The 12,906-nt window shown below is 33.8% G+C and overlaps 1 protein-coding gene and 1 long non-coding RNA gene across 2 annotated transcripts; one reads left to right on the top strand and one right to left on the bottom strand.

Annotated features, from left to right (window-relative positions):
* Positions 1 to 467: 467 nt before the first annotated feature.
* Positions 468 to 9,239, bottom strand: LOC123542748 (inositol 2-dehydrogenase-like). Its single transcript, XM_045328734.2, has 9 exons — positions 6,495 to 9,239; positions 5,770 to 5,941; positions 5,019 to 5,178; positions 4,444 to 4,514; positions 3,959 to 4,067; positions 3,085 to 3,212; positions 2,160 to 2,383; positions 1,250 to 1,415; positions 468 to 617 (listed from the first exon to the last, which is right to left on the bottom strand). Exons 2-9 carry the CDS (start codon positions 5,813 to 5,815, stop codon positions 508 to 510), a joined length of 1,014 nt encoding a protein of 337 aa, XP_045184669.2. The 5' UTR covers positions 5,816 to 5,941; positions 6,495 to 9,239; the 3' UTR covers positions 468 to 507.
* A 570-nt stretch (positions 9,240 to 9,809) lies between these two features.
* LOC128551252 (uncharacterized) lies at positions 9,810 to 12,765 on the top strand. The gene is made up of 3 exons (XR_008368739.1): positions 9,810 to 11,045; positions 11,344 to 11,463; positions 12,566 to 12,765. It is a non-coding gene; the product is annotated as an uncharacterized LOC128551252 (long non-coding RNA).
* Positions 12,766 to 12,906: the final 141 nt, after the last annotated feature.

Raw genomic sequence — 12,906 nt, 5'->3', positions numbered from 1 at the left:
GATTTCATTCAGACAAAACTTCTGACAAATTTTAAGAATATCAAGCAAAAATGTGGTCTCTAGGGTGTAAATAAGTTTTTCTGTCTTTTTTTTTAACCTCAGTTAGCCTAGTTTTGAATTTATCCTAGATATTATAAAAAACAACATTCTTACTAAGTTTAATAAAGACTGGGAAAAAACTTTGGCCCCTAGAGTGTTAACAAGATTTTCCTAATAACTGACCTATTGACTTAGTATCTTAATCAAAACATGTGTCCGAGATATTGTTGGCGGTAATATTCTCACAAATTTTCAATAATATTGGGCCGCTGGAGTGTTAACAGTCAAATGTGACGGCACACGAAAGGACTCACGGCGACATCCTCAGGGTGTTCACTATAGCTCACCTTGAGGGTTTCACTATAGCTCACCTTGAGCAAGTTGTACTCATGTGAGCTTAAAACCCATAACCCGCAAACAGATATGTGCAACAGATGAAACTGTTTTAATAGAAATAATTATTTTTTTCTACTCCGTGTATGGCACAGTCTTTTGTTTTTCAATGGATTCGAAACACAGTTCTGCAAGTCGCATTGCTTGGATAGTTTCCTCTTTCGAAACTCGGATTTCCTCTTTACCTAAAAGAGAAAAAAGTTGTGTTAACTAACATCCTGTTAGGGTCATTTATAATGTCACCGTCGCGTTTGTGGGGCCGACACAAGACAACGGGAAGTGACATAGCGACATTACGAAGTGACACCCGACAATCACAAACGACGGCGACAATCCCAAACGACAATGTCGCGATATCCACTTTGAAATGTTGCCTTTCAAAAGCACGATATATCGCGATGTCACTTCGCAATGTCGCTATGTCACTTCGCGATGTCGTGTGTCGACCCCACAAACGCGACGGCGACATTATAAATGACCCCAACAGGATTTCGCATTATAAAATACATAGGCGAGCCTCTTCTATGTATTGGACACACTGCCGGAATAATTGTACGAGAAAAATAAATCGAATATTTCTGAGGATCGCATTCTCACTGTCCGTACTTTTGTTAAATTTGTTAATAAAATTGAGACGTCGCCCATGTTGAAAAAAGGTAGTGTTGACAGATACGCTTTTAAAGTCTGTGTCCTTGTTGAGATTGTTACTAATTGTGAGATAAATATACTATGGAATATGAATAAAATGGTAGTTCAGTGTCAGAACTGAACGAATACTGTTTTCCCGCTAAATTGAAGAAAGATGCAGCTTTATTACCTTGTACAACATTTAAGAAATGTTCAAGTTCGTTTCTGTAAGCATCCGGGTACCGGTTCATGAAATTGTCTTCAGGTCTCGGGAGTAACGTTCCCTGGTCACCGGAAGTAATTAGATGATTAACGCCTTTATTGTCTATTGATAGTTGCATTTTATCACAGAGCACCTGTTGAAAATGGAGAAGAGGTTAGCTTTCGTAAATTCAGCTAGTCAGGGGTCCGTTCATTATGCTACTGTTTAACATAGCCAGGATGAAAGATCTGTGACAATGACCTTATTTTGAACAGTATGTGGTACTCTTAAAGTAAATTAACTCCTGGGCAAATTAATGAAAAAACAACAACAAAAACAAACAACAATGGCACCAATTTTTGACAAAAATCTTGGTTTGGACTGAGATGTTTATCTTCACAAAGCTTCATTCCAATAATTTTCACAGATCTTCTCAGATTTAGATTTCTATTTAACCTTAAATGTCATGTATATATAACCCGTGACAAATAAAAGGAACGCTTTATTGATTTGAATGCTATACTTCCTGAGAATATTCTATGCTTACACATTTCAGTTTTTAAGTAAATGTTCCATGTTAGTGCAATGCTATATCATTTAACATAATATATAGTTGACCGCTAAAAAATTGCAGAAGTTACATTCTATACCATTTTTAGCTAATATATTGCACAATTTACATTCTATACCATTTCTCCGATAACATATTGCAGAATGTACATTTATCAGCTAATTAATTGCAAAATTTATTTTTGTTTTCATTGGAAATGATATCTACTGATTTCCCCTATCTTCCATGTTCGATTTCTAGCTTTGGGCTAAGAGATGGCGTTTTAAATACATACAAAAACAATGAAAAATTGATAAAACGATACGCATGACAAGTGACTGTTTCTACCTCAAGCCTTTGGTCGTATCCATACGGACACCATCGTCCATTATCAACAACAGCAACAGAACCATTTTCGTATGATATCACAACAACAACTTGATCATTGTCTTTGAACTCTCTCAATTCAGGGTTGTGCGCATGCCCGTAAGCAAAGACGCTAACTGGCTTACTTCCGGCTATCCATGACACCATGTCAAGATCGTGAATTGTTGAATCCTTGAATATACCACCTGTTGCATAATCAATGAGATATGATATAATGAGATATGATGTAAACAAAGCTCCAGTTAAAATTTCAAGTTCAAAGTCTAAATGAAGTAACTTGTCCGATGCAAAGACACTCATCCTTTCTGTCTAGCGAAACAGACAACACCATGCAATGGTGTAGTAAATATTTGTCATTATCGGTAAACCCTTTTTAGCAATCATTTGCCAAGACATTTATAGCAAATAAAATCTGTAAAATCTGCAAGCAAAAAATGCAACCAAAAAGAATAATAGCAGACTCAGTTTGACTGAGACTGTTCATAATAACAATAATTTTAAACAGGAAGAGGATCATCCCTAGAAGCAGGCTTTACGGTCACAGTGTAATTTCCAACATAATGGTTAAATGAGCTTTTATCGTATCCCGAGGTATTTTAAAAATAGTTTTCAGTCATTGTTGTAAAAGATAAAAGGAATTTGAAATAATTTCTGTTATTTGAACGTCTCTGTGTTTTTCCCATACCACACTATACGCTGACCAACAGTAGGTAGTAATGTCTTTCGGCAATTTCCGTATACCCGTTCTGCAATTATTCGGCATTCTTCGGACGTAACTACAGATCAATACGCATATTACTTTCCGTAAATAACCGGATAATGCCGAAATAGCATACGGAATATATCGATTGTCATGTCATTATGGGACAACTTCCTTAAAACTTACCTGATGTCCTAAGGTAATCTACGGGTGGGTATGGAAAATCACGACTAGTTGCTTTTACGATGCGCACCGGTCCTGTAGAACCAGATCTTACTTGTTTATAAAGAGAGTAGAAGGACGGATCAAATCGCCTGAAATAATATGTAAATGATAAACGACGCTGCACATTTCTGAGAAAAAAACAACAAAAAACAACAAACATAAACAAATTATAAAACATGTATGATGTACAACATAGATATCATAACTGTATATAAGGAACAGTTGGAAACAATCTAAATGGTTATAATTCTATTCGTTTTCATGAAGATGGTTTATTTGAAGATGAAGTCAATATATTTTTACGAACACGAGAACTTTTACAGTGGAACCATGTAATGGCACTATGAAATATCCGTTAAAGTACGTATCGTACTTATCCTACTTGGATACTCTTCGGTACTCACAGGAAAATGGTTGTGTTTTGTTTTTTTCGTTCTGACTGGGAAATGCCGAAATCGGACGGGAATTGCCGAAATCGCATAGGGTAAATACGTAATCAAACGGGAATTGCTGATTGTCATTATGGAACATATCATTACAAATAAATGCTGAACTTGTCAGCCGCATTTTCGTTTCCAAATCTATTCCTGTTTTTCACGAAAATTGTTCACTTAATTTAATATTGTTATATAGAGGGCCATGTTTGACTTTACTTGACTTGACTTATAAAGTAGAGCACAAAATTAAACTTGATTACAAGTAAGGAAATAATGAGGATTTCCAATATTTTAATACTCCCGCACCGAGTCTTATTCATGAAAATCCGGAAAAGTATTGGTTTAAAATGTAACCTAGATAGATAGTTATTATTATTGTCTAAAAGTGTTTATTTTACCTCTGAAAAGCACATAACAGTGGTTTTCCCTTACTTTCTGCAAGATCATAACATGCACGTGTAGAGGGTACTGACGGCGTGAGCGGTTTCTCACAGAAAACGGATTTAGCTAGAAATAATAAAATACATTTTGTTCAATTAATTCAAACATTTGACTAATATTTGGTCTGTAATGTGAAACAGACTAAAATAAAAGAAAAAATATATGACTTACTAATATTAATATCACAGAAAATAAATTAGCAGCTTCTATGAAGGTAAGCTGTTCTTCAAAGGATCCCAGTCTGCCTGGTGTACACATTTAAAATAATGTATTAGGCCTGTAGTCATGTGCATTTAAACGAGGCCTCATTCATGAAGAAGAATGTGGCTAAATAGCCTGTAGACTACGATCATAAAGAGGCTAAATACGACTTTCCATAGTTTTTAATTTACAACATTCAAATTTCAATAGAAATTTTCAAACATCTGTACTTTGTACAGACCTTTATCAAGAGATTTTTGAATGAGATCTTCGTGTGTTCCTGTGGGCGATACAATCATTACTCCATCCACACTGAAATGCAGAAAAAAGCAAAAACTAAACAGAAATGAGCATAGAGTGAAGTCTTGCAAGATCTCGTTATAACAAAATGAAATTTCGTTTATCGACAAAGTGTCTTTCTTAACACATAACTCAGTCTCAAAAAGCGGATAAGAGCAAGAAAACTAACCGGGGCCATAAAACGAGTTAACGAGAAAGATAATATTTTTAAGTATCGCATAGTCAATATAGAGAAATGAACTTAATTTGGGTAAGGGAGGGCATTAAGGATCAGCGTTTAAATGAGATAAAAGGTCGTTCTAATATTCATTTACATTCCTTTTTCGTCGTACAAACTTCTCATATATGTTGTACAAAAAGTATGTGAAAATCGTTTGAATACGTGAAGCATAGTAAAATGCAAACGAACAACAATATTTCAGTTCACAGAAAAATACTCACCTGCTATGTTCAGAATTGAAAATTAAGACGAAACAAATTAGTTTTTTAAAAGTACGAAAGCATATAAATTATAACCTGGAGTCCTCTAGGGCTTGTTCGACTTTATCTGGCGTTACACACTGTGTGTTTAGGTTGTATTCTTCTTTAACAGCGTTAGCGTCTTGGATGTTTTCACAAACGATCCACCTTAGAGAGGCCCGGGGTGACATGATGATATTCTTTACATGGTGTAAACCTAGAATTATAAAGATTTTTTCATAGAACGTTTTATTTCTTTATCTTTATGGCTTCATAAAGCTTTAAATCTTATGTCTATAAAAAAGATGAAACCACAATCAAAATAGATGTAATTTATAATTAAAATGTTAGAAAGAACACGGATAGAAAAAAAAACCCCAACTCTTCTTTTGTGACTGCACCTGGGGTCCTCACCTACATCAAAAATCAGATAGTCACCATATGATCTAAGTTGTGTCTGTGTGACGTTAAATTAAACATAGAATATAAATAAACATAATAAAGGCATTACGGACCTTAACACACAGTGTTTATGTCTGTCTGTATCAGATCCCAATGTAGAACTGTAAGTAATAAAACGTCCTTCAGAATCCAGTTATGAATGCTACTTAATGAAATGAAATAAAAGCCTCTAGTGAAATCACATTTCTTCACTAACTGCTTCATTAGCATGTTCTGCTGATTGAAATATTTTATTCAATATGTAGAAAAGTGGCTGTACGTAGCATTATTATTATTACAAAATTGAAATATCAACAGTTAACGCTAATGCTTAGTTTTTTTCGAAACCGCTTCAATATTTACTCACCCATGCGTCCCAGCCCAAACACTGCGAGTCCAACTTTAGAAACCATTGATGACAGCTATTTATAGTAACGCGTACAGCTATAGGAATGAGGTGTAGGACGAAAGTCTCTTTATGTATATATAATTATAGAAGTTTCGAGTATCCATCCAACACTGACTGTGGACAGTTTTGTCTGAAAAAACAATTAGCATGGTGTTACTTTGCAAAATCGTTTGTGATTATCTGTCTAGATTATCATTCTGTTAAGTTACAGCGCATGAACATCATCATCATTATCAACATCATCATCATCATCGCCACCATCATTATTATTGTTGTCATCATTATTATTATCAACATAATTTGTATGATTCCAACTACTGCATTGCTATTGCTGGTATGTCCATTATTATAATATCATTAATAGTTGTCACAGTCGTCTTCATCATTATTATCATCATCATTATCACCACCAGCAGCAGCATGATGAGAATAATGCTAATCATGAGATTTCGAAATTATCCATAAGAGAAATAAAACGCTGAAAATCATGTTAAGAGCGTCAGCATGTGTACACTTTTGAGTTTCATATTTCATAACATTAAAAACTTAAAAACAGTCCTATATAACACATTAATATACAAAATGTATTTACCTGAAAAAAAAAAAAATACCCTAAAGCACATTAACGGTATTTTATGACAGTATACGTTTCATTTTAAAGAACGAATTAAGTGGTCACTTACCTTAACGTTAAATTATTCCTATGTGAAATATTTTAGTAAAATCATACGCCGATCTTATTCTTATCAAGGCATTAAGATGTAAAGTCAATACACAGAGCCTAGTTTTGAGGGTTATCAGCGCCAACGAGCGTGACATCCTTAACAAATTTAAAAGTTTAAACACTTCAAAACACACAGCGTATTGTATAAATTGATATATTCGCGAGTTAAAAAGTTCGCGAACTGCCGATTCAAGAAGTAAATTTGTGAATCGCAGAAAACTAAATTGCTAAGACTAAGTTTGTTTTTTCTTTACTTGACCGTAATTACGTCAAATTTTAAGCTGGCTGGTAATTTCTCCAATTCCATAAACATGTTTGCGTCGCGAACTTTTTCATTTATACAGTAGTTTGTGTGTGATGTGCATTGGATGTCAGATATTATACTTCCTTAGTGGGAAGCAAAAAATGATAATAATAATTATGCAGAGATATTTGTTATAAAATTTTGGTACTTTGGTATCAGAGCAAATAATATGCCTTTATCAAACACAATCTGTTAAAAAGACACCATGTTTGAAAAAATATACATTCATAAAAATAGCAATATGCTCGACTGTTTAAACATAGTTCTTATAACAAAAGTTGCAACTGGAGGAAGAAAAAAAGCGCCATTTACATGTAAAAGATAAAAGCTTTTTATTCATGTCACCATTTTGTAATAGAATTGTTGTACAGAATATTTGTTATAGATACGATGTAATGTTATACAATTTCATCCAATTTTCACAAATTGTAGGTGAAGTACGATTCATGTACATGTAAAAATATTCAAAAATTACAGCACCTTGTGAAAACAATGAGTAGAGCAAACTTAACTCAGATAAGCATAACATTACGATATAGGTTACACTCTACCAATTCGATTCCTTCTTTATTTCATATAGGGAATTAAATTTTCAGACACCATTTTCTGTACTTTAGAGCATTTCAAAGGTATGGAAACCATATATAGCGTTTTAGTATAACATGTCTACTTACCAGAAATAAAAAAATATTGACATGTTATGTTGAATATAAGAAAAATAATTTGTTCAGAAAAACAACACCGTCTGAAAATGCTTCCATGAAAATGCTAATCGAACAAGTACGCGTAGGTAGACACTTTAATCAAAAAAATATACTAAAACATGGAAATGCACTGTGACAGTTGCTTAGATCTTTTCTCAATATAATCTGCAATCAAACTAAACCAAAAATGTAACTGTCACATCATATTTCACTTGTTTCTGTTATATTTTATCAACAGCATGGAACTATTTCTTGGACTACTTCACATGTAACACTATGTAGTCACTTCCGGTTTGGTATAATCAGTCCTATACTTAAAAAAGAAGTAATAGTTTATATAGTATCAATACAGTAATGCACCTGTATAGATACGCTTTATTTAGCTATAAATATTTTACTCAATTGCGCGCAGTTTCTTTTAAATAATTACATTATTTTATTGTTAAGTAAGAGATATCTGCTAATCTGTTCTCTACCAATCTGATTGGACGGGATACTTGATTATGTAAGCCATTTTTTTTACTAGCGCACATTTAGTTCACTGTCTTATAACCTTTTTTTAATTAAATTTTAGGAAACATCTTTGTGTTATGCTTAGCAGACATGTCTTGCTTTTTAACTGAAATATATGAGATTTGATTAAATTGATAAATATGGTGATAAACTTAAGAGTAATGCCGTGTGGTGGGTGATGTGGATTTGGTCCTCTGGTGCCTCTGTATGGCCAGTAAGGGGACTGCAGTGTTCTTTCATCAACTACAACAATTGCGGTGTGGTGGATGGGAGGATGCTGTGGTTCTGTTCCTGGTGGCTTGGATCTGCTGGATGATCTAGGTCGTATCGCTTGTTGGACCACTTGCATTGGCTGTCACTCATGCTCATTAGATTATCATTAGAAACATATATTGAATAATGTGAAATATGTGATATGTAGAAATTATATATATATATAGTCTTTTACTTATAGACATTTACTTGTGTTCTATTATGTATACAGTTTGTATGTCATGTTTTTATACTGTAAACATGTAAATGGAAGAAACTGAAATAAACAAATAAACTTAATAAACTATCTAATTATAATAATTCCATTACAATCAATATAAATGCTAATTTGATATTAAACAGTCCTCAAAACTTTAACCCTCGTTTTCTCAATTGATAAAGGAAATGGCAGATTATTACTCATGGTTCTAATCCACGGATATATATTGCTGCTAGTATTATGCGTCAGTCCTACTAGATGATCGAATTTCAAGTGTTCAATGCAATCGAATTTCAAGCTATCACTGAATGTCCAACTAGCTCGAATATCGAAATTCAAATATTGACTCAGCTAAATTTCAGTCTACATTTAAAATTACTCGTTCGAAAACTCAGGGTCTTATTTTCCTATACGCGGTTTTAAATAAAGGAATTTGAGTGGTTACTTCATTCGTCGTAGATCTATCTAAAATTAGACTTCTTAGCCCATGTACGTCTATGATGCTTGAGACGCTATCGATTGACTTAGTTCAAATGCCTTTTCATTCCAAGCGTTTAGGAACTTCATTGAATGTATTGAATGATATGAAATTCGGAAAAATGGTTTGTGCAAATGTTTCCTTCAGTTTTCAATATCCTTTTTTGAAATATGACCGGCTTAGACCGAATACCTTGGTCATTATACATGATCGGCGACGAAATGTAACATAAATCGTTTATTGTTATTACCCGTCCCTAGATTTGCCACCTAATGCCACTCTTTGCCACTTATTTCCATGGAAAAAGGGTGGCAGTTGGTGGAAATAGGTGGCATTAGTTGGCGTTTGGTGTAATTCAGCTCTTTTTTCACCTAAGTGGTAAATTTGCCACCAAAAGCCACTTTATTTTGGTGGCATTTAGGTGGCATTAGGTGTAAATTTGAACATAGTTTTTCTTTATGGTGGTAGAAAGGTGTAAAATTGGTGGAAAGTAGAACATAGTTTTTTTTTCATGGTGGAAATTAGGGACTTAGCAAATTTTCTTGGTGGCGAATAGGTGGAAAAAAAACTTAGAAATGTTTGTGATGTTTGATTTAAAAGAGAACTGTAAGACATTGGATTACCCTGTACAAAAATCTTCACATGGACTCAGGTTGGAATCAAGGTATAATGGACTTCAGGCCTAATTGACACGGAACCTGACTTTGCTAAAACTGCACATTGACAACAGCTCGTAGAACACAAAATGCTCCCCGCCCCCATTTGATGCGTTCAGTAACTGTACAAGAAACGACTGTGCACTGGACGTTTGATGTACTACCTTTAAATCAATAATTATGTGCCATTTACCAGTCATAAGTGACTTCTGTATGAAATGTGATCTTAGACCAAAGCATTCTCTAGTTATTGGGCAAAAAAAGTTCTAGTGTTCTGGGTCAATGTGACCTAGACCTTTGACCATTGACTGACCTCAAAATCAGTAGGGGTCCTCTGCCGGTCATGATCAACCTCCCTATGTAGTTTCATGATCCTAGGTCAAAGAGTTCTCAAACTAACATCCGGAAACAGCTTAACTGTTCCAGCTCACTGTGACCTTGACCTTTGACCTACTGAACTAAAAATCTATAGGAGTTATCTGCTAGCTATGTTCAACCTTCCCATTCACTTTCATGATCCTAGGCTTAAGAGTATTAGAGTTATCATCTGGAAACTGTTTAACTGTTCCAGGTCGCTGTGATTTTGACCTTTGACCTACTGGCCTCCAAGTCAATATGAGTCACTGCTGGTCATGACCAACCTACATATAAAGTTTCATGATCTTAGGCCCAAGCATTCTTGTGTTATCATCCGGAAACCAATTGGTCATCATACCAAATGACCGACAGACTGACCAACATCTGCAAAACAGTATACCCAGGCTCCTTCTTCAAAGGGTTTCATTAAAATCAGAATAAGTCTATGCTGACTCTAGCTGGACAAAAATAATATTCAGAATGGTATACAGAAAATTTGAATTTTCGTTCTTTTGTGAGACAGAATATTTATTGCTTATTATAGCTTTGCATTATATTCAATGCAAGACAGAAAAGGTGGAAAATAGGTGGCAACTAGTGGAAATTGGCTGTACTAGCTGAATCTGAAAAGATCATTTTTAAATGTGTCTGCAGTGTATTATTTCTGCATGAGAGAAAGTTGGTTAAAGATAAGATTAATGATAGATCAAGTTACAAGCTCCCTCACAAATGTATAGAAACAACCCCAGGTGGAATTTGGGTCAGTTAAGATTTATATATGCAGGCAAACATCAGGTCAGATGCAAAGAAATAGTTCTTGCCTATTCTCTTCATTAATTGAAAAAAAAGAAGTGTTTATAAAAAGGATGTTTTTACAATAGCTTTTCAACTTAAGGATTTGACACCTTCTTTAGCTGACCAAGAAAGTGTATGTGTGGAATCAATTTATCTGTGTAGTAATACCAAATTTTGAAATCTGGCATTTGATGAGTCAGTCTGGGAGAAACTGGAAACACATTGTGAGAGGTAACAATATTATACTGTTTATTTTTTTTTTAATTGTTACTGTCTTTAACATTGTCTTAATTACTCTTAACAAATACTTGAATTTGAAACAACATTTACCAAACTGCTTTGAATTAAAGTAAAAAAATCTCCTTCTATGTCTTAGGAAGTTTGGCAGATGGATAATCCCAGATATATTTTCTGGAATATAGCTCAATCATGTTTATAACACTGTTTGTAAAATTGTTTCATTTTGTAATTATTTACATTATTGATTAGCACTTAGGATACAATATGTACTTTAAACTGTTCATACCAGGTACCTTCTGTGAAAAAAGTGCAACTTTGTGACATGATATGCCTGCCTGACTGTATATACCTGAGCAGCACACAGCTTATTACTGCATAAAAGAAACATATCAAGATAATTTTGAATCAGGTAAATATTATATGTTTTTATAAAAGCTAATGTTTAAATAACCCTTATTTTTTAAAGAAATACACCAATTAATAGAAATTCCTGGCATATTATATGATAAATAATTATAAATGTGATGAAAAACCCAAGTGCTATTACTACCTTTTGCCAAAGGCGGAGGGATATTATTTTTGGCGTTGTCCTTTCTTTTTTATCTGTCCGTCGGATTAACTGAAAATGCTTGTAATTGGAATAATATTTTTATAGCTTTGTCTATAGAATCACTAAACGTCATGTAATTATTATAAGCTCATTAACACTGCTTAACACTGCTCAATTATTTACCTAATAAAAGAAAAATTTCCCCTTGATTTGGTTAAAAATAGGGATTTTTCCTGCATCTATTGATGGATCTTCATGAAACTTTACAAAAATGTAGATCACTACAGGACATGTGCATGTGCAATTTCCATCAGGATCACTTCAGTAACCAAAGTTATTGCCCTTTAATTGTTTTTCAATCCATAAATTCCTACATAAGTAATCCATTGATAAATATTCATGAAATTTGACACAAGTGTAAATCACCTTAGAGCAATTGTGCTTCCACATCTTTCATCAATTCTCAAGTTCTTGTTATTGATTCAAGATGCATATATTTCCACAAAACAATGTAACCGTTTGAGTGAATAGAATTTTTTCTACAATGTAGATTTTGATGAAACTTCTCATAGTTATAATAAAGATGTTGCATATTACTGTGAAATCATTTTTATTTGCGTAGAACGAATTTTCGTGTATTTCGGGCTAGAACCAATGGGTGAATTTAAGACCATGCTGTTATTTATTTTTTCATTTATAAATTGAAAATGTGCGAATTAAAGCCCGCGCGAAACAGTCCTTTTTACGTTTGCTTGAAATTTGATGCCAGCGAATTTAAATGATTTCACAGTTTTTGGCATAGATTAAGTTTGTAGAGTTCTTTGTTATGTCAGTGAGTTACAGTTTAGTCTTTCGATTTCATATATTTTCTAGAGGAAATTTACAATTTTCTGCAAAATTATTCAGAATGTTAGAAAAATATATCTATTAATAGATGACATTGTATGGTTTGCTGTTACAGATTGTGTGCTGGAAAAATGGCCTTACATCCAAAGGAGTGAAATTTGGAGAGTCATTCGCCATCTACTTAAGCCATCCTGGAATATGAAAAAATAAGACTGCATTGACAACATCCTGATCCTCGTGTTCAGATCTTTTGTGATTTCTTGTGAAGAGTCTTTGATTTTTCATAAAAATAAAAAATATATTAATATAATTTGATTTTTGCTTACTACTGAGTTTTTTTCAGATTCAGCAGGTGCAGCCGATTTCCACTAGTTGCGACGTATTTTCCTAATATTGCCAGCTATTTGGTGGCATTTAGTGGAAAATAGGACTGCCACCATAGTGGCGTTTTGGTGA

This window comes from Mercenaria mercenaria, chromosome 19 (genome assembly GCF_021730395.1).
Source record: "Mercenaria mercenaria strain notata chromosome 19, MADL_Memer_1, whole genome shotgun sequence".
NCBI lineage: Eukaryota > Metazoa > Mollusca > Bivalvia > Venerida > Veneridae > Mercenaria > Mercenaria mercenaria.
This window is presented reverse-complemented; position numbering and strand designations above follow the sequence as displayed.

What these genes read in the sequence shown, in the direction of transcription:
- LOC123542748 (XM_045328734.2), bottom strand. Translation starts at nt 5,815, where the DNA reads ATGGTTTCTAAAGTTGGACTCGCAGTGTTTGGGCTGGGACGCATGG. An exon ending in CAAGCCCTAGAGGACTCCAG is followed by an intron (nt 4,515 to 5,018) that starts GTTATAATTTAT and finishes TCTGCATTTCAG; the next exon opens with TGTGGATGGAGTAATGATTG. An exon ending in AGATTACCTTAGGACATCAG is followed by an intron (nt 2,384 to 3,084) that starts GTAAGTTTTAAG and finishes ATTATGCAACAG; the next exon opens with GTGGTATATTCAAGGATTCA.